At 30.0% G+C, this 23,047-nt stretch overlaps 1 protein-coding gene across 1 annotated transcript in view; it reads left to right on the top strand.

The window, feature by feature from the left end:
• LOC124369485 (putative neural-cadherin 2) overlaps positions 1-23,047 on the top strand; it is a 119,181-nt gene that overhangs the window by 58,226 nt on the left and 37,908 nt on the right. The window contains 3 exon segments of the mRNA XM_046827498.1: positions 176-447; positions 7,939-8,144; positions 10,312-10,448. Coding sequence (XP_046683454.1) covers positions 176-447; positions 7,939-8,144; positions 10,312-10,448 — 615 coding nt within the window.

Genomic DNA, 23,047 nt, shown 5'->3' with positions numbered 1-23,047 from the left:
GGTTACATGCTGATGGTACGATAGCGCTATTTCATCCCCTGTCTCCCTACGTATTCATTTGGATTAACGCTTTCCAAATGACCTCTTTATTGCTATACAAACGCAAGAAAAATCTTGACTTTTATTATTGCCTTGAAGAACTATTGAAACGTCAGAAACTATATTCGTGTGCCAGGTGGAGCGAGCCCTCAACATCACCGTATCAGCCGTAGGTGCAGCCGAGTGTACGGAAGAGGGAAAACAATGCGAGGGAAGCTGCACTGCCCGTATCACCGTATCTCCAATGGGCCACACTGTTTCGGCGAACTCTACTGTTTTGACGGGACCAAAAGTAACTCGGTCCACCGAATGTGTGTGTGGCGCGAGAGACTTTCGCCGTCCAGAAACGTGCCAGACCCACCCCTGCCTTAATGGAGGATCTTGCTTGGAAACACAGTACGGTCCAACGTAAGTTACATGGTAGATTAGAAACAGTGATTTTCCATAACCTATTTATTGAATCTTGACATGAAGATGTACCATTTTGAATTTTGATACACTCATAGTTCACTATTGTGTTTTCTGGTTTACTTTACAATTTGTCTTTGAAATAGTTTTATGGTATAATATTTAGAGCAGATTTAAAATTATTTAAAATGTTGGCAAAAATCTTGACAATAGCACTACTATTCACTTATTTGATTGATAGTTAGGATGTGATGGTGTAAACCTAAGTTTTATCCGACAATCCTTTTCTTTGCAGTTATATTATTTTAATTTTTTAACTGAGGAAGTTAATAAGATCGGTCTATTTACAAGAGTATGCAAACCCTGTTTTACAAAAGGTATGTTTGATTAAAGTAAATACAAATTAATATAAAAACATCTGAATAATGACAATGTATTACAATGCTGTCAGCATTTTAAAGACATTTAAATTTAATGATGATTCAATTTGGTTATACGATGATTGATACAAAAATGGATAGCTCAGTCAATCCTGGATAGAATTTAAAAGTTTTGATATTACCCGTTTGTAATTGCAAAATGATTGGTTAAATACTGGTGATTAAATTGGAAATTTGACTGATGAATTGTGTATGATTAAAACATGGAGTTATTATGGAATTTGGTGTTAAATATTGAACAATATCGTTATTCAGAAACTTTCAATAACGTAATATGTTAATATTTACAATTATACCCTATGTTATTAAATATCACGCTGTAACTTAAATTATTTAAAATATAAATAGTAAACTATATAGTGAAACACATATAGACGCACAAATGGGAAACAGAGTATTTTCGCCCATATTCTCCAACATTTTTATATTTATAATCCATAAATATATTTGTCACCAGTGATGGTCATCCATATTTGTGTTTATGGATCGTTTGTATGGTTATATAGATTTAATATTGCTTGGCTTTTGCTGTACTCGATAGATTTTCCGTTTGACTTTGAATATTTCATTTTTCAAAAATTCATTAAGAATATCACACCCAAATCGTGGTTACGTAATAATGTAGCTTAGCCATGCAATGTATAGTCTATAAAATCGTATATGCTATTCTCATCTAGAAGGCTCTTGCATTTCCATTCTCAAATATTCACTGTCATTAGCAGTGCGGTTAGAGTGTTCAGAGAGTCTATCTGTCAGTCTCACACATTGGTATTTAATAAACTAAATTGAAATTCTTGTTGCTTACTAAATTTGTGTTTACAGGAAGTTTAAAAAGAGAACCGAATAATTTGTAACAATTGATAATATTGTTTTAGACATTGAAAACCTAGCAACAATGTTATAACATTGCAACCAACCTTAAAATATCTTATGGAGCACTCTATATTTTCCTAAACATTTAGTTAAAAAACATACCTTAACGCTTTCATTCTTTACAATAATGTTCAATTACTTCTTTAAAAATTACAACCTATTGAAATTTTATAATAATACGCCTTAGTATGATTAAGACCGCTGTATGAATAATATAAAACGTAAAATAATTTATTGGTATTATTGTTTAGACAATTATTAGCATAGGATACAATAAGTTATAAAGCGTAATTAATGAATTTCAGCATAAGTATAAAAAATGTAATAGCATGAAATAATGACCGACAACCAATTATGTTAATCGTTTTTTGTGTTTGAGAAGAGTATTAATCTCAATACTATATAAATCTTATAATAACATCAAACAATGAATGTATACAGTCATATTTAGATTAAAGTATATGTATTCACGTATAGAAAGTAAAATCCTCCAACAAGTAATAGGGAAAGCAGGTACTGCTTTAGTTTAGTTTACAATCATGTTTACAACCTGCAATTGGTGTGATTGTGGCCTACATTGAATTGAGAATACATACTAGTAGATTGAACATGTGATATCCTAAAGGTAAATTATCAGCGGTGGGCCGAGCCGTGCTCAATATCAGGGTTTATTGTCATGGATCTGCAATGTGAGGGCGTCGCGTGATAGTAAAATCAAACGTGACAGGACCCCTTGAATAGATGAAGCCTAGAGTTATCACGTTTAGTCGCCTCATGCATCCAAACAAGAGTCACATATTGTAAGCACTGTGAAAATAAAGACTGTTCTACTGTGAACAAATTATGAGCCAGTCTAAAATAATAGAAGTGGTTTCATCTAATAGTTGAATTGAGCTGAACAAAAATAGGTAATGCGATCTTTTCAAGTAAAAAATTCTTCAGTCCACTGACAGAGTAGTGTTTCTCTGTTAAGGAAGATTTTCTAATAAACATTTTTTTCTCTCACTAAGACTGAAATCATCATGGTCTTCACCCACAGAAGCTCTTCAAAAAATGTATAAATCCAGAAAGCAAGCCTGTACACCAAGTCTAAACTCATTCGACTGTTACCCATAACATCTCGCAATCGGTATAGAGCGTATTACTATAATTAAAGGGAATCTTGATATGATTATGGTATGAAAATTGAACATTGGACAGAATACTAGTATGGATTCATCAGGCATTTTAACACTAGACAATTAATTCCCAAAATACAATGTGTATTTATTTATTTATTTATTTTATTTATTTATTTTATTTATAAACAGTTGTTTTACATAGTCTTGGCCTCACCAAGTTCTACAAAACTTGTCGGTGAGGACCACTTGAAAAAGTAAATAGAACACATTGATACAAATATTCAACTTTTAACTTTCTTTTAATTTACTAAACTATAAACTCAAATTCGGCGGTTTAGGGCAGGCACTAACTAGCTTAGATATCTTGGTATGTGTGGTAAATTTGATCGAAACAGTATATTTTTTTAAATAACACTTAATAGTAATAGTTAAAATCAAACGCATATTTGAGTCCCTAAAAATCCTAATTAATTCTTCCCCTCAGCAACGACGGAATGGCAACCCTGTCATCAGGAATCTGACAACGCCGGCTACCGGAATTCCAATACCTCCCTTATCTCTAAACAAATAAGCAAATAAAAACCTGCCCTCAGTCAAATTCCAATATGTTTCTAGAGTGGACAGTGCGGTACTCAATCCGCTACTCGCTTTAACATGACTGAGGAGGTACGGGAACTCCGGCGCGCGGTACTGTGTGTGTGCTCCCCTTGTAGTGTTCACGGTGTCGGTGTTAGTGTGCGTTAGTTATAGTGTGTGTCAATGCTGTGTGTGTTTAAATTGTCCAATTAGGTTAAATATGTGTGTGCGCAAACACCGTTGCTGTGGTGCTCCCTGTGAGGTTTATAGCCATTCATCGCACTAACAACGGAGAGAGAAACAGAAACCATAAATAACATTCTTAAAAAACTAATAAAAAATATGAAAACTAACATGTAATCAATTTATTTTTAAAGCTAGAGTATCAACGGTACAACAAAATCTAACACCAAGCATAAAAAATACAGATAAACCACCAATTAAACGATTTACAATAAATATTTAACATATAAATAACAATGTCAGAATAATTTATTTACTTCCAAAACTGTGCTCTCAAAGCTTTAAACATCAGTGATTAACACTATGATATAATTCAAATAGCCAACAATATAATCTATAAATAGATAACGAGTAACAATAAATTATCAGAGAATAATAACAATGTTAACCACTAATTAACGATTTACAATAAAATATTTAACATATAAATAACAATGTCAGAATAACTTATTTACTTCCAAAACTGTGCTCTCAAAAGCTTTAAATATCAGTGATTAACACTATGATATAATTCAAAATAGCCAACAATATAATCTATAAATAGGTAACGAGTAACAATAAAATTATCAGAGAAAATAACAATGTTAACCACTAATTAACGATTTACAATAAATATTTAACATTATACAGAAAGTAACAATGTCAGAATAACTTATTTACTTCTAAATATGTGCCCTCAAAGTTTTAAATAACAGTAATTAACATTATGATATAATTCAAATAGCCAACAATATAATCTATAAATAGGTACCGAGTAAACCAATAAATTATCAGAGAAAAATAACAATGTTAACCACCAATTAACGATTCACAATAAATATTTAACATAATACAGAAAGTAACAATGTCAGAATAACTTTATTTACTTCTAAAACTGTGCCCTCAAAGCTTTAAATAACAGTAATTAAACATTATGATATAATTCAAATAGCCAGCAACTATAATCTATAAATAGGTAACGAGTAACAATAAATTATCAGAGAAAATAACAATGTTAACCACTAATTAACGATTTACAATAAATATTTAACATATACAGTAAGTAACAATGTCAGAATAACTCATTTACTTCTTAAACTGTGCCCTCAAAGCTTTAAATAACAGTGATTAACATTATGATATAACACAAATAGCCAACAATATAATCTATAAATAGATAACGAGTAACAATAAATTATCAGCGAAAATAACAATGTTACAATTAATATAACAAACCCGTTCAACTGCAGGCCCACGATACGCAGTGTTCAGTGTTTGTGTCACTTGTCACGTTATATCAGTGCACCAGATTGATGTCCACTGTGTATATATGCATATGGTATATATCCAATGTGTGTCAGTGAACCAGTATTTCACAGTGATCAAAGCAAGTTGTCGGTGTTTCATCACTATTACGCCATTGCGGTTTTCTTTCTCAGGTAAAATCTCAGTTTAATTACATTTCTAAGTTTAATAGCCATAGTTTCAATACATTTTTTGTAAGTCTTTAAGTGTGGTATATTTCTCAATTTCATCGGCAATGCATTAAATATAACTTTGGGACTATATAATTCGGCAATCTACGCCCGTACACGGTGTTGGGAATAGGTGTGTGACATATTTAATAACATTCCTTGTGTTAAATTTCCTTCTATACTTTTTTTTAAAATTCCATATTGCCATAATATTTTGTCATGATATTTAAAGTGTACAAACCCTTTGGCGTTTAGTTGTCCTGCATAACTGTACATATATTCTCTTATACCTAAGTTTTGATGAAAGCCGTTACCAAACAGTGCCCTTAAACATTTTTTTTGAAGACCAGCTATTATATTTTAAATGGCTTACTGCTGCTGTTCCCCACACAGATACACCATATCTTTATATGTGACTCAATCAATGCTTTGTATACTGATAGTTTTGCATTCTCACTAAGTTTATTTCTAAGTTTATGCATCAATGGCAGTGCCGGGGACATAGCTTTCTGTGCAATCTACTCACGATGATCACTCCACGTTAATTTATTATCTACAATCAGACCTAGATATGATGTACTCTGAACCATGGCTATATTCTCACATTCACACAAGCTCTGCTCATGCAGGCACTTACAGCTATGATATTTAATACTTATATCAATATTAATTTTCATGTTCTTAGGACATATATGCATGATGCTAGTCTTTTCTTTGTTAATAATAAGTCCTTTGTCATGACTCCACTTAGTGAAACTTCTTAAATTCCTCCTGTAAAAATATCTTGTACTCTCTGTAAGTTTTTATGCTGTGTCACCAAATACCACATCATCTGCGTATGCAAAAAATCTCACACATTGTAATTTTATTCAATATTTCGTTTAGATAAATATTAAAACAGAGCTGGTCCGATCTGGCTTCCCTGAGGCACCCCATATTTTTGTATTCTTCTCTTCACTCAGTATATGGACAATAATAATAATTTCCATTCACGGAAACTTCAAACTTAACAGACAGGTGGTTTTATTTCAACCAAGTAGGTGGTTTAGGTTGTAACCTAACCTTATAAAACCTCTTATTTACTTTTTATTTGACAACAATAAAAACTAATTTGTAAATGATATAATAATAAGCCAACGGAAATAAAATAGAGATTAAACTTACTTTGAGCTTCATCTCTGGATCCTCTAGTAGATAAGTCAGGGTTTTAGTAGCATGATTATAAAATATTTTACCTTTAGAATTTGATTTTAGTTGGGCGTAAAAGCACGTTAAAGAATTAATATTGTTTGTACCAGCAAGGATAAGACTGATATATCTGGCGTAAAACTCAGTTCTATCCTTTATAACGATCGTTATACATGAACAAGTTACTATCAATGTGTAATATTTCCCACTCAACAAAAAATATTTTATATACAAGTTTAACGTAGGTACTTTGAAAACGTTTGCGGTACAGATATTACGAATAAAAAGTACCAATTATCTCAGCCATTTATAAAAATTTTATTTACTAACACAGCTACCCGCAAGAAACCGGGTCCTCAATTGTTTAACTTAAATAATCGCATATAGAATATTATCACATTGTTTGTTATAACAATGTACGAGAGCTACAATGTATGTCTAATATATTTACAAACACCAGAAATATCTTATGACATGACATGTATATGATTGAGGAAACAAAGGGATTAATTTAATTCCCTACCACTGTCAATTTGTCTTTTGTTTAAATATCATACCAAAGTAAGATTCACAAGAGCAAAGAACAAAGTGAATGTCAATGCACAATCAGTGACATTTTACTGTGGCCAAATTAGATGACATTTCGGTCACAATACACTTGCTCTTTGGGTTTTCTGTCAAACGCAAGATTAGAAAGTTATGCATTGTGTTCATTCATTCATCTCAAAAGAGTACATTTATTACTAGAAATAATGTTAATTTATTAATCGTCACTGTATTTACGAAAACCTCCTATTATTGCTTGGCGTGTAGCATTATATCCTAACTAGTTTGCTCTTTTTAAATCATTCAGTATTTAATGTTGGTTATAGACTTACTTTAAATCAAAACCTTTGATTTAAAATAAGTCATAAAAATTATGGGTGTGTAATTTACCAGTGGTAAAACAGTTCCATTCAACTTTGTCTATTATATAGCGCACCCAATAGATTGTAAAGTGCCTTTTTGGCATTAAGTTACAAAAATACACATTTGAGCCTAATATAATTCCATATAATTTCCCATTACGTAGAATCAAATGTCTAATTAAATTACGGATTTTACCCTGAGTTAAGTAACATTGTATTAAAGTAAAGATATTTTTTCAATAATTTTTGGTATTCGAAACACCAGTCTATAATTGGGGGTTTCTGAATCATTGCGTTCAATAACTGTTCAAGTACACCTCTTTGTTATGGGTTTTTCCGTCATGGTTAAGTATGTACTGAAATCCTTATGTGTAAAAATAAATCCATTCTTTCCGTACCAGTGCTTACGTGTCTGCATCAAACAAATTAATTCAAATACCACTCTCGTGCAAGAATCTACTATTACTGTATATTTGGTAGGTAACAATTTGTTAAGTATTTTAATTAAAGTTAAGAATAATTCTTAAATTCTATACTAGTTTTTATTTGGATATGCTTCATAGGACGTGGAGTTGAAATACAAACTAAATCATTCTCCATCATGATTGTAGTACTTACTATAGTTTAAAATTTCATAGTTTCCTCATTCATAGTGAAACAGGTACTAAATACCCTAAACATATTTCAGATGCTCCTGCCCTAAAAACTATGAAGGTCCACGATGTCAACAGATGTCCAGAGAGTTTCACGGGTCTGGCTGGGCGTGGTATCCTGGCCTCGCCATTTGTAGCGAATCCCACGTCAGCCTAGATTTCATCACGACTTCTAGTGATGGCTTGCTGCTTTATAACGGACCAATTGCTCCTCCAAACCCATCCCGGAAATTAGTATCAGGTAAATATTGTTTTATTTAGGTTTCATACCAAAATATAGTATACAAATATCCATATCTAAAATAAATAGTGGAATAGATAGTGATATTAAATAGGATATATTATTCTTGAAACAAAGGTTTGAGCAATATTATATGAAATTTGTTATTCATACATATAATTCATGTGATTTAATTACTTTTAAATTAATTCTAACGTTCAAATACAAATAATTTAATTTTTTTAAGACTGTCTTGGTAAATGTTAAATGAACACATATTGCACAACAGAAAGTTTTGACCCCACGTAATTGTTAAAATCTCACCCATTGTGCTTTTATATAATATCATCATACTTAGTGCCTTTGAACTCGCTTATATAATTACATAAACTTAAAAAAGTGTCATTGTCTGTGACGTAGTATATCACATAAAAGATTACCTACCCATGCTATCGCTCCTCCTGTTTCTGCAAGTCTCTGTCTGGTTGTAATTGCTCAAAATGTCTTACCACCATCGTTTTACTAGTGGGACTGTGCCTTTACCGCTGTAATACGTTTTATGTAATTATAAAATAACGTTTTATCATAATTTATTTATAATAATTCATTTAACACGTTTTAACAGTTTGTAACTCAAAAGATTTGTTTGGTATAGAGTAATTGGTATTATTTTGTAAATGAAACAGTTCAGAGTTTGGCATGATAAGTGACAAAACACTTTGTATGCAGTCTAATGTCAAATTATTTACACGTTAAACTTAAATTGGCATTGCTCACACCGCATCTGCTTTTCCTGCGGAATTACGATATCATCTAAACGGTCAAACCTGTACTGTACTTCAGAGCTCTTTGACGGGCAGTCAGCTTTTGATGAGCACCCTTTGCTAAAACATTCTGGCAAACTGAAAGCCAGTCTTCTCAAAAAATGTAAATTGTCAAATTCTCCCCTGAAAATACGATGCAAATAGTTGCAATTTTGTAATTGGCTGCACACCATAAACATTTTATGCTACAATGAAAATGCTATGGTCGTGCCATGACAATAATTTTGTCATAATATATCTGTTTTACGTATAAATGTTTGTGTTAGTATTTCGATAAGCACTAATTCAAACTAAAACTACTATTATAAGTTATAATTATTCTTAATTTTGTATCTTCTTTTGAAAGTGATGAAGCGGCTATAATTTATTTGGAGTTTAGGCATACACGTGTAATCTCTACTAGGCATGTTGAACTGAATAGCTGATTGCTACAGATAATAGTATTTGAACCACATGGGCACTGGAACGTGGTGCCCCTTATCAGCAGTTTGTATAACTATGATTAAATACAGATTTCCCTTCTTTCTTACATATAGTACGCTATGATTAGGGTTAAAAGAGAGCAGGTGAAAAACACTTTACACTGTTAATACCATATGGTTGGAGCTTTATTGCAGCATCACATTTCCTCATATCACGTACTTAAGCTGAAGTACAGATTATTTACAACAACAAGCCATGCCGAAAATCGACAAATTTTTCTCAAAATTCGTCTTTATGTTATGGCTTTTTCTACATGTTTTATTTTACCTATCACGATAAAAATCTTCCCTCAAAACGTAAGATCAGTGTACATAGCCTCATCACATGGGAAAACTGCATGGTGTTATTGGATTGAACCTTTTACACTACTTGGGTCTGAATGAAAGTTGTAATCGTCCGTCTATAACTAACGACCACTATGGATTATTGAATGTTCTGAAGTAAAAATATATTAATATATATTCTGGGTATTCTACAAGTAGACTCTTGCATACAAAGGACCGTCATGTTCATCATTTCACCTATACAGTAGCAGGCTAGACCTGAAGTTAATGTGGTGCTCCGTTGTCATGCACTTGTGGGACATACCACTGAAATACCCGTGACACATCTTCAGGATGTATGAACATACATAGTAAGTTTAGCCACGTCTTCATTGTTCTAGGTGAAGCTAACAAAATTAAAATGAAACTTCAAATAGTTACATTTTAAAAAACTTCCTCAGCATTTTTCTGTATTAAATAATCAGTAGAATTATAAATGGAAATAGGAAAAACAGAGTTGTTATTTATTCTTAACTGATGAACGAATAACAAAATTGACGTAATTAGACATCCATGTATACTTAATTTGATATAAAAACGTTTGTTGGTCATTTTTAGATTTCATCTCGTTAGAGCTAGTGGAAGGAACTATACAACTTTTAATTGACTTCGGGTCGGGTTCTGTAAAGCTGACAGTTCCAATCCGGCTGGACGACGGCGATTGGCACCGTGTGGATGTTCTCTGGAATACTTTGGTAAGATATATTCCTATTTTCCTAAAATAGTAACTACTTAGTTATTATTTTGAACATTTTATTTTGCTTTAAAATAGCATACTAATTGAGTTTAGAAACTACTAATTGAGTTTGCATACTAACAGGTATACTTTTAGAATTTAAATAATAAAAAAAACTTTGGATCTCGTTAATCCTGAAATACCGCTAAATAAATTACATTCAATTTATGTTAGAGGATCGGCTCAAGATTGGTTTATATGTATACTTAAAACCACAAGCAACGTTTAAACTTCATAATTAATTTAAAATCTCCTCTAATAAATGAGACTAGTTTGGTTTATCTGTAACTCTTTTCCAAATTTTCAAAAACCACTGTTACTTACTTGGAAACCAAGCGCATTTGGGGACGATATTGGTTTTTATGTTGCAGGCTGTTATCAGAGTATTTGGAGTTATGACAGGGTTTAAGAAATCGTAGAAATTGTTTCACAATTAAAATTTAGGTAAATGTAAGCTAAACAAAATTTATGATTTCTGACTTTAAGTAACTTAAGTGTAATGAACTGTTGTAATAACACGAAAAAATTATGTATCGTTAAATATGTTAATTTATTTCATATAAAACAGGTTGATAGTTTCAAATAGTTTGTTGTTATATTTGGCGTAAGGCTTACTTGGGAGAGACTCTTAAAGTTTTTACATCCTAAAAGAAAGTCTTGCATAAGAAAATTGTATTTATAAATAAGTACTATGATGAAAAATTGATGAAAGCCTAATAGTTTACTTTGTATAGATTCGTTTCAGTTTCCAATACGCAATCCAGTGTTGAGGCGGAGAATTTAATGTAGTATATATAAATATTGAGAATTCTACAAAATCACTTATTGAGGATTATATGAAATAATAATATAAGAATAAATTCGTTTTCCCTTTTCTTTAAATTGAAGGTTCTACCATTGCCAAACCTGTCTACTTTCAGGTTTTTAGGTTATTTTATATAAGAATTATTGACTTTTAAAATTAGTTTCTAGTCGTAGAAAATATGTGCTCAAAAATCTCAACCCCAATCATCTTTTTAACATCTGTTAGCTGTATTGGACCCAAGTATTTTTATAAATTGGCGTTACAGCTAAAATTATGTTCATCTAGAAATAAATATATGTCTTTCTCTAAAACTAGACATTTGCTAAAGATATAGTTTTTTTAATCGATATTCAAATTTTACACTAATATTTTAAGAAAACTTTTCTATTTAATCTTCTCTCTGTCCTTATTATACATATAAGTTTAAAGTATTATTGTGAACATTAACTATTTATTAACGAATATTAGACGACAAGGAGGAGAAAAAATACTGCGTTCGGGCTGGATGTTTAATTTATTTTCTTATTATAGAGTTGCATTTTCTTTGTTTCCCCATGGCAGTGAGAATGTCTATACAGGTTTTTGATGTGATGTGATATATATGGAATAAATAATCATTATTATCATTAGCCTGACTGCCGTCTATCACTTACGGATGCGGTTTAATGAGCGTATACCTTGAAAATCTATTTGATACATCTTTACAAATGAATAATTCTTTTCTTCAAGAGATAATTTTCTGTACAGAAATATGTAACATGTGAAAAGTGATTACTTTTATTTGTTGTTTTTCGCCAATTGTAACTTAATATGATAATAACCCCACTTGTAGCTACAAATTATAAATTTTACAACTTTGTAGGATTTGTAAAATTCTGCAAATAATAAAAAATAATTCATTAAGAAATAAAAAGTTATAAATAGTGGATACAATGAGAAAATAATTCACTAATATACAATAACATCCCTGTTTCATCATCAACGGACGTAAACAAAAGGCACTTAAATCATGGCGCTAAGCCTTGTCTGTTATTCTCACGGAGCTTACATGGTCCTGGAATTATCCTTCTGTCTGTAAAGTAAGTTAAGTGGTTTTAGGCAGTTAATCCTGTTCCCAAGTACTATAGGGAAGGGGCGGAATCACCACATTCCATTGCAGTTTTTATAGTTTCTGAAGCCTTCAAGGTTTTTCATCTTTTAGCCAGAACTGGACCTACAGTATTTCGTGGTGAATTCAAATTGTGGTATGACGTCTTCTGTTAGAGAACTCATTTAACTTTTTGTTACACCACTTTATGGTACTTGGAAGAGAATGTAAAAATTACAAGTGTCGTTGCAAATTATAGTAAATTATTTACGTAGATTTTCACGATACTAAACACGGAATGTCAGTTCTACTCAGTAAAAAGGTGTATATGTCCTAAGCAAAAGTTTTTGATCGTATTAATGAACAATATTCAGAATTAAAAATACTTTTAAGATGAATATGAGATGGTCAGGAATAACTTAGTTTCTAATTGTCGTACCATCACTCGATTTATGCTATAACGTTTACCGTGTTTTGTTTAAAGTGTTTTTTATGAAGGTGATTGAATTGGTAGTTCCATAAGATTAAAAGAAGTTAGTGAATGTTTTGTATGTTTTTAAACTTTAATACAAGTATGCAACATTTAAACTTTTTAATTTAAATCTAAACACATTTTTAAGATACCTACGATAAAATATACAGTATAATTTATTCGCAATTCGCAAAGTATAATTCAATGAAACAATTGAAATTGAAAAGAGTTTTGCGTTTATTTTTGATTTTACTTTATCACAATCACATTTCATGTTTATATGATATTTTTGCTAATACTTACGATTTTTTTATACATGACAAAATATTATGAATATCTTCGGTTTATGGTCAATTATTGGTTTTTATAATCATATACTGTTACATTATATAACAAAGTTCCCCATTCCAAAATTAAGTCACGCCTGTGCTTGTATAATATACCTAAGGCCTGACCCCTCGTCATAGAAATATTTCTAATATTTCCAAATTTTCACTACCTAACAGGAAATTTATATTTTAGTCATTCCATTTTAGTCATATGGAATTTGGTAATGATGTCGACTTTATTAAACAAGCATTAATTTTTAATACAAACAAAGAATCTTTCGTTGGTTTTAATATCCGGTATAATTTAAAGGTCCATAGTAATATTAGCGAGTTGTGTTACGTGAGTACAATTTCTAAGCAAGTTACGAACTCTGTGGATAAGTGACAATAAACACTTCACAATAGACGTTTATGATAATCCTTTATAACGTATTTATAGTGCTTTTTAAACTTAAGCCAATTACAAATGAAAATAAATTTAATTTTGCAAGCTACCTTTTAAATTTAGAAAACTGTATTTTAATTCATGAGCTTTTACGCCAAAATTCTATGAATTAGTTTTAAATTTGTTATGAATTAAATAACAAAATAATGGAAATGTTGTCATATGTCATATGAAAACTTTAATGGGAAAGTTACCAAATCTGTTTTGAATTAATAACAAATTAAATGTAAACGTTGTCTAATTTATTACTAATAAATAAAAAATCTATTAAACTTGTTTTTAGAAATTTTTTAGAATTAATGAAAAATCGATTGTGAAAATATTTAACTCTGTTTCGAATCAGGGTACATAATGGAAATGCTGTGTAATATGTTTTAAATGAAATATATTTACTGATAAAATCCTTTTCTTCAATTAAATGCTGATTAAAAAATCAATTAATAATATATTATATCAAACATTTACTGTCCTCATTGTAACTAAAAAAAATTTAAAGAAGCACTCTGATTGTAATTGAAATTATAAAATGCATTTAGATAATAGAGAAAAGGAAATAAATTCAATGTTAATTAAACTAGCGTGAGAGGAAATAACATTTTAAACAAAGATACAGTAAAGTAGAAACTCTTATAGAATTAAAGACATTTTTTTAAACATTTTCAAGTTGTTATATGGAGACAAATATTGTAGAACTTGGAAAAATAGTAGAAAAAATTAGACTATTCTGCAGAAATATGTTAATAAAGGCCCTTCGGCATTAAAAAATAAAAATAAATACAAAAACAATAGAATTTTATTTAAAAAAAAATTTGTTCAAAATTTATACACTATCTGTGTCAAATAAACATAGTTCTGTATGAGATAATGAACGTTTTTCTTCAAACAATTATTATATTATTTCTCAAATTAATTCCAATTCTGTTAAAAATCTCTGAAAACTATATTATAATTATTTAAAAGTATTTCAAGTGATGAAAATGTAGTGAAAGTGAATAAAAAATTCTGTAATTGGATAAAATTATGTTTTAAATAATACAAATTTCATTAAAAATCATAAAAATATCTTCTAGAATTAATTAGATGTCTGTTTTTTATTTAAATAATTTGTTAAAAAATGTTAAAATTTCCGTCACAAATTAAATAAAATTCAAATTAAACGAAGATTCTAATGTTTAAATAATGAAAACTAGATTTGGAATTTACAATTCTGTTTTAATCCATAAACACATTTTGAGCTTCTAAGTCTATATTATATGGTCTTCTACCATTAATATTTTGTAATTGTGTAGGACCTACAATTATAGTACGAATTTCAACAATTTATAATATATTATCTTTATCGTATTAGTCTTATGGAAATGAACTTGAATATTTATCGTTTAAAATATTTACAGGGTTCTCTTGAATTTTTAAACATTACTCTGCATTTAGTATTAATTTTTAGATTTTTATTTTTTTCTCCTTAATTTGTTTGTTTCGTAATAACTTTATGACTTTTCCATTTACTTATAGTATGTATATATATATATATATATATATATATATATATATATAATATATATACATACATATATGTGTAAACGTAAGTATTAGCAAAAATATCATATAAACATGAAATGTGATTGTGAAAAAGTAAAATCGAAATAAACGCGAAACTCTTTTTCAATTTCAATTGTTTCGTTGAATTATACTTTGCGAATGCGAATAAATTATACTGTATATTTTATCGTAGGTATCTTAAAAATGTGTTTAGATTTAGATTAAAAAGTTTAAATGTTGCATACTTGTATTAAAGTTAATAATTGTACTAAATAATTTGACTTCAAGTCTGTAAAAAATATACCAATATAATTATTTTCTTATATTTATGTTGTTTTCGAAATTAACTTTTGTAAATGGTATGGAAATTCGATATTGAGTAAAAAAATAACCAAGTTCAAAACAAATAACCACTATCAATATCCCCGCCTGAAAATATAAATATACGTTAACATTGATATCGTAGCTTGTAAAATACCTTTAAAAATCTCCTTGTAATTCATGTGAGGCCTTTCTTCATAAAATAACTTAACTACGGATAAAATTACGCTTTAGGTAGAAATATTAAAAACACAGCAAGGCTTTAATTTGAAGCCAAATATGCTATTTAGCTTAAATAGCATTGCTGTGTAGCGTATAATATATATATATATATATATATATATATATATATATATATATATATACACATATATATATATATGTGTGTGTGTGTGTGTGTGTGTGTGTGTGTGTGTGTGTAGACACATTCAAGACAGAAAAAGAGTCTCTTTCGTTTTTGTGTTCATTGACAAGGGTGTTTATTGAGTTTCAAGGATTAGTAAATGAAATAGACGGTAAACATTTAATGCTGATAAATGCGAACTATTCCATGGAATCAGTTACTGTAGTATTTTTAAATTTTGGTACCGAGTGTTCCTTAAATTCCGTGTATTTAGATAATTTACTAATATAATTGTTGTTTTGCCTTCAGAAATAATATCTTTTACATATTTAAGAATAAAAATTATTCATAACTATTAAAAAATATATAGTGAAACAGATCAGTGATGATTTTGTTCCTCTGTTGGGGGGGGGGGTTATATAAACATCATATACCCATTCTTATTCCTCAATTTTTATGCTCAAATTTGCTATACCAGCACCAGAATTTACGTTAGAAAGCTCCTACAGCTCGTATATGACAAGTTTCTTAATACGACTTGTACCACTAATGTGCAATTTATATCAATACTTATATATAAATAGTACAAGGTTAACTAAAAAATGCCATGAGTAAACTAGGGAGCCATGAGGAATTTATCTTTTAGTCTAGAATTTGGTCTGAGTCTGTCCATGATGAGAAACAATACAAGTTACCTGATTGCACAGTGTACTTTGCTTGTATACTACAACTTTACCAATTACTCAACTTGTCTTGCTATCTGTTAGACATTATTTTATGAGGAATATAATTTCTTCTCTTGGCATTTTTATTTCCAATGGACTGTGTTGTTATTTAAAAGTGCTAATGAGATGAAACTAGAACGTTCGTCTAGTCACTGTATATCCTGTTCCGACTTTTAAATACAGTAACATTTGTTCATTTTAATAACCGTTTATTTACATTTTAAAATGGTTGTTACATTATAATACTTATCTAACGGAAAAGTAGATTGGGATTCACATACTCATATTCATAACTCTTGATTTCAATGGTATTACGGTTAGTTTAATTCAAAATGTGAACAAAATTTATTCAATAATTAAAATTTTTTTATTATGTATTTTAAAACACTCCAAGTTATTAATAAACACTCATAATATCAAAACTTATTTCAATAAATTGTTATAGTGTCCTTGACCATATGCTAAACATAAACCAATACATGTAAATCTTAACAAAATAATATTAGTTTGTTGTATACGTAATATTAATTTTTGCACTGCTTGTAGCTAAAATATGGAATAGTATATTTACAAGCATTTTTCTCTAGTATACATTAAGGATTTTCAGTTTAATCGTTAAGAAAAGATAAAAATTGTATGTAAAAAATATTATGTTCAATATTGCTTTCGTCTGATTGTGCTTAAGACACTTTAGAAGATAGTTTGATATTAGATAATAATAACAATAACTTGATGTTAGGACTCGTTTTGAAGCTGTTGGGAAAATCAGTTGTGTTATTAGATTTGTTTGAAGGAAATTTATTTGACTGAGAGAAATACGTCAAGATTATTAGTCGTTACAGATTAGTCTGCATGTCGTTTTAGAATTCCAAAAGAGTTTATTTTAACATATGTATAATTAACAAGCAGCTAAAAAAATGATGATAAAATATAACTTTTTGAATAAAAAGGGAGGTTGTAGGTGCATAACACTTTTGTCGTGGGTATAATGGTATAAAAACATACATGACATTAACAAAATGCCACTTACAACAAATTAGATATATAGCTTTGATACGTTTTTAAACGGTTAATAATTGCAATTTTTTTGTTTTAAATATTCTGTAAAGGTCTACTTACATTTCCAGGTTTTATAACTATTTCCAAATACATTATTTACATTATGTCCTCTAACTATTAAAAAATATTATAGAGAGAGAAGGTTTCTTAACTGCAATAGTGTAAGAGTGGACTACGATGATAATATACATATTTTAATATATACGTTATGTGAAACAGTTCATTACGAATAATGTCAGTTTATAACCCAAATTGGCTGAATTAAAGGTGAGAGAAGTGTCTGTAGTCTAAGATTAAAGATACATCCAGATACTGGTTGTTGGTGTGTGCATTACTGGTGTATGCATAGTGTGAAAAAGGTACAAAAGAGTGGTGTTTTGTCATCCCGTCTCCAAGTCTTTATTTCCACCTCCACCCGTGACACAATCGGAAGACTTGTTCTCCAGGCACTTTCGTATTTTAATTGCTTCGTTTCTTCAATATTTGTTTACTCTGTATAACGACGTGGATTGTAGTTATTAATATTCCAGAGTATTAATATTTAAATTATCAATAAGACATCCAAGACGATATAAAATATTTTTTGATTAGTAAGCTCCTAGTGAATATTAAGTACAACTTATTACTAAATTGGTTAACTATTAAATATTATCTGGTTTTTTCTAAAATAAAAATCACAGTTCTAAATAAAAATAATGGATTTATTTTAAACTAGCAAATTAATAAGTTCAACGTTTCAGAATTGTTATGACTCTATTTTCCACAAAGAATTGACAAACCTTTTAGTAAATTTAAAAATTCCTTTGGCAAGAAATAAAAATATTAATCAAATATATCAAACTAAAAATCAGAGCTCTCTTCTAAAATAAAATAATAAAGTTTTAAAATTAAAATGAAATACCACTTGGAAATAACTAAAATAAAAATGTTCACTTCTAAGTTCACTCAAAATTCAAAATAAAAATTTCAACTTCTCTTTCCACTATTTGAACCTTAACTTTCAAGTCTCTGCAATTCAGTTTACAACTCTCTCCAACAATTATTACAGTTCAATTAATTTTCAATTAATAATTCACAATAAAACAGTTCCAGTTAAATATTAATAAATTACTACTTTTCCAAATCTCAATTAAAGTTATTAACAAAGTTCAATTTTAATTCACTTTTCTTGCAAGCATGAACCAAATGTAACTTGTATGATTCTATTATGCTCTATTGTTCTTCAAGAATAAGTTATTCAGATTGCTCCGTAGTTTCTACGAATTTAATTTTTTCCTATAAAAAAAAACAAAATTAATTTAATATCAGGTCAAGATGACTATTTCAATAAAACGTACAATCAATTTTGTGCTTACCTCAAAATCACTCGCGGAAAGAAATTTATGAAATACGGCGCACTGCAATTAACCAAAATTAACCACAATTAACTCACGAAAATAAACAAAAGAAGGGCGAAAATTATGAGCGGGCGCTTAAATACTTCCCTTTCCAATCAAATTTGCAGGACATCCATGGTGCTCTCTCATTGGTCCAGCTGTATCAAACCAGGAGAACAATACTCGCAACAAGACAAGTTCTAATCAATTCAAGGCAGTCAACCTGCCTTCCTAACAATTTAAAACTACCAGTACCAGCTTGCCAAAGGATTACATGTTCGTTTTTACCCTGACATTTCACAATCTAATCTAAAATTAAATCCCAATATTTCGATCCCAACATTTTTATTTAATTTAAGTTTTAATTAAAAAAATAAATCAATGTAGCTTTAAAAACGCTACACTCTGCCTATTTGCACGATACCTTACACAGCTTCCTATCTCTCGCCAATGACCTTAGCGCTTATGATCATAGGTTCTTTAATTTTACTCTTTTTAGCTCTTCCTTCCTTGCATACTATCTGATATTTCCATTAGTACGAGTATATGCTGTGCACAGTACGGTATATAGTTTTCTTTTTCGTCTAGACAACCCACTCGTACTCTGGGCATTTCCTCCATCTAGAATAATTGTAGCTGCAGTCTCTACGATCTTCTCACTTGCGGTTTAAGTATATGCTTTATTACTCTAATACTCACAATATTGTAATCATTTTATTCGGAATAGTGAGAGCAACTGGGCTTCTTTTAATTATGGTGCTCTTCCAAGAAACCGAATCTCTGGTATCTTTAACACCTTACTAAGTTGGTGTGGTCCCTGAGTCTACAGATTTTCCATTGAGTGAGTTTTTACTGTTTTTTTTTTAACTCAAAGTTTCATATCCTTATATAACATTGTTTTATTTAATTATTCCTTAAAACTTCAACACGGCAATATTGACGTGTATGTGCGTTACTGGATTTTTATGTTTCTTATAAAAAAATTGCTCACATTTTACTCGATGTTCCTCCATATTACATTAAACGGGATCCAATGCAATAATGCGACTTTATGACATCAATGTATGAACGAGCAAATTTTAATTAATTAACAATCTGTATAATAGGTTTCCGTGCCATATCTTTATTCTAGTTGTATTTACATTTCATGAATATTTCAAATAATAGTGTACATTTATTTTATTGAAAAGTGACCTTGTTTGACATTTATAGTTGCATTAATTCTATTCTTGTTTTATTCCATATTAATATAGTGTTTCACATTATCGGCAGATCATACGCTTATTATCAGCTGGTTTTAACTTAAAACATCATCCACTTTATGTTAAAAGTAAAATAAAGAAGGTCTCTTTAAAATTTCCTCTACAGATTTCATTCACAATATTTCAAAACTTTAGCAGATTAGCATTTATAATCCACATGATCTTGAGTTATAATAATGATGGTAATGACATTAAGAATAAGAAGTACAGATTTCTCATGACTAATTAATTTCAAACTATGTATATAGAAATTAAAAAACCAATTATAATTAAGTAATTTGCTATACTGAAACTTCACATTTTACACAAAAACTTAATGACCTAATGTGTAATAAACGTAATAAAATGTAAACGTCCTAAAAACTTTGCGAAAAAAAATTCACGACATTTTCACACTATTTTTGAACTCGGCCTTTAGGATTAACTGGTCGTATCATTTACCATATACTCAGAACTTTATTTAACTAAATGGATATGTCACTGTCAGTAAAAGATCACGTTGAAGTATATTCATAGGTATAAAAAACCTATCCGTGTAAATTTCAAAATAATATTATGATAAATGTATTCCATTTAATCCATATATTTCGAATTCCGGCATAATAAAAAAGTTTTAATAATAAAACAAATTATATCACTGTCTTTCTAAATACCTCGTTAATTTTTACTAACTTTAATTAGAGGAATATTATTGAGTTATGGTTCGTGAGAACGTTTCCCGACCACTTTTCTTCCTTTTTTGATGGAAGAGCAAAATTTCAATAAAATTATAAAACTGTAGTCAACTATATTCGTGGGATAATTACTTAATCGAGTATTTTGGCACACCTGTAAATTAATTACTATGAGGTACTTTTAAACTTATTCACTTAAAATAAGTATAAGAAACGTTCCCTGTGCTCATAGGTCTTACTGTTACCAAAAATATTTCTCACGTCCGTAAAATGTATTCGTCGAGGTGGTACTGAGGTGTATCACTGGAAGTGCCGTCATAAATTTGGGCAAGATTTGCCTAATACATCCCCTTTATGGAGCCATAACAACTGCAGTATATGACGGAGATCCATCTCCTTTGTGAATTAAATTCTTTTCTACGACTTTCTTTTATGCTTAAACTTTTTATTATATTATTTTCATATCAAAATTAAATACAATGAACAAATTTCAGGAATATTTATTGAAATATCACTACAAATTAAGTATTAAATCAAATTCAATTTCATTATGTGCACACAAGTTTGATTTAATAAAACTTCACAACTTAGTATAAAATCATCCGAGAATGTAACGAAAGAGTCACGTATCACACAGACAGGATTCCTGGACTGCCTTTTCAATTTTGGGTTCTAAACTTAATACAGATTTACTGGACCACGCGTTTCAATTCAATAGATCCTTCTATCAAGTGATATTGCACATATGTACATGCGGTCGGACAAACAGACTTCCCTTCACTGTTTGCCGTGAAATCATTAGCGTTCTTCTTTGGACAAAGAGTAACCCACGTACCAAGTTCCATGCCTCGAAAACTTTTCTATCAAGCGTAGTAATTGCTCATACGGATGGACTACACAACTTTAGAAGGCTCTGTCGGTTCCTTAATAATTTAGGACAAATAAGTTAGTTAATAAAGTTCCAATAATAATATATAGCGTTCCGGTAAAAAAATCGTACAAATAAATGGTTTAATATACTTATCCAGATATTATTGGCCACATGCATTCTGCTGGAAGTGAGTTCGTTGATAGCAAGCAAACTTTAGTATAGATTTCAATTAATCCTACAAAAATATACGCGGTTAAAGTCTTAGCAAATTTTGTAACAATGTTTTTAAACCACTGCCATTTCGACGTATAGTTTATTTCACTCTTCGTTCCGAACATTGTGTTTAAAAGAATATATATTTTCAATACACTTTATGGCATCCTATGTAAAAGTATCTTACGAGTTTGTAAGAAAGACGAGTGCTATTAAGCTTTTAGAATGTACATGGAATTTTTACTTTTCTGTAGGTGTCCTTTAACACTGGCACGTTAAACCGAAAGTGATAGACGGCTTATTATTTAGAGCTTGGATTGGAAAAACTTATTTAATCTAGGTTTACGCCACAATCTAAGTACAATTCCAAGTTTCATATTCAAAACAGGAGATGTTAAATAAAACTATCGCAAATTGTATTTGGAAGACTAAGCAATACTCTTAAAACTTATATACTTTACTAATAGCAATTTGTGAATTTCTTGCCCTTTTTAGGTTGTCTATCAGTTCATCCATTTAAGTAAATAATAATTATAAAACATAGATTATTAATTATACATTCAACACATATTAATTAAATATTACAAGTATGCATTATACTAGTAAATATTCCTTCCAGTAGAAACCCGTTTCTCGAAAAGGGCCCGCTGGCTTGACTTGTGGTTTGTTTAGAACAGGCTGAAGAAACTATAGTTGATTCTGCAAGAATCTATTTGTTACTCAAAAGTTGGTAACACGTTGGATGTCCAGGAGCGGTATATTACTGAACGTAAAGTTTTAGATTAGTAGGGTAAAAAGGGCTGGTGCATAGTTTTACTGCGAAGGATGACTTTTGGAGTCGGTGAAGCTTCCTTACAGTAAAAGGATTTTTCAAGCATAAACATGACGAAATATTATCTCCCCTGGTCTTCTGTAACTGCTCTGACTGGAATAAGCTATAACTGAGGTATCTGTCCTTATTCCAAGATGACATGTATGTGATACCTCCTCATGGGATCTTGACAAAAGACTGCCCCTACACAAACCTAACTCTTCTT

This window comes from Homalodisca vitripennis, chromosome X (genome assembly GCF_021130785.1).
Source record: "Homalodisca vitripennis isolate AUS2020 chromosome X, UT_GWSS_2.1, whole genome shotgun sequence".
NCBI classification, from domain to species: domain Eukaryota; kingdom Metazoa; phylum Arthropoda; class Insecta; order Hemiptera; family Cicadellidae; genus Homalodisca; species Homalodisca vitripennis.
The sequence above is the reverse complement of the archived record's forward strand: the minus strand, read 5'-3'. Positions and strand labels throughout refer to the sequence as shown.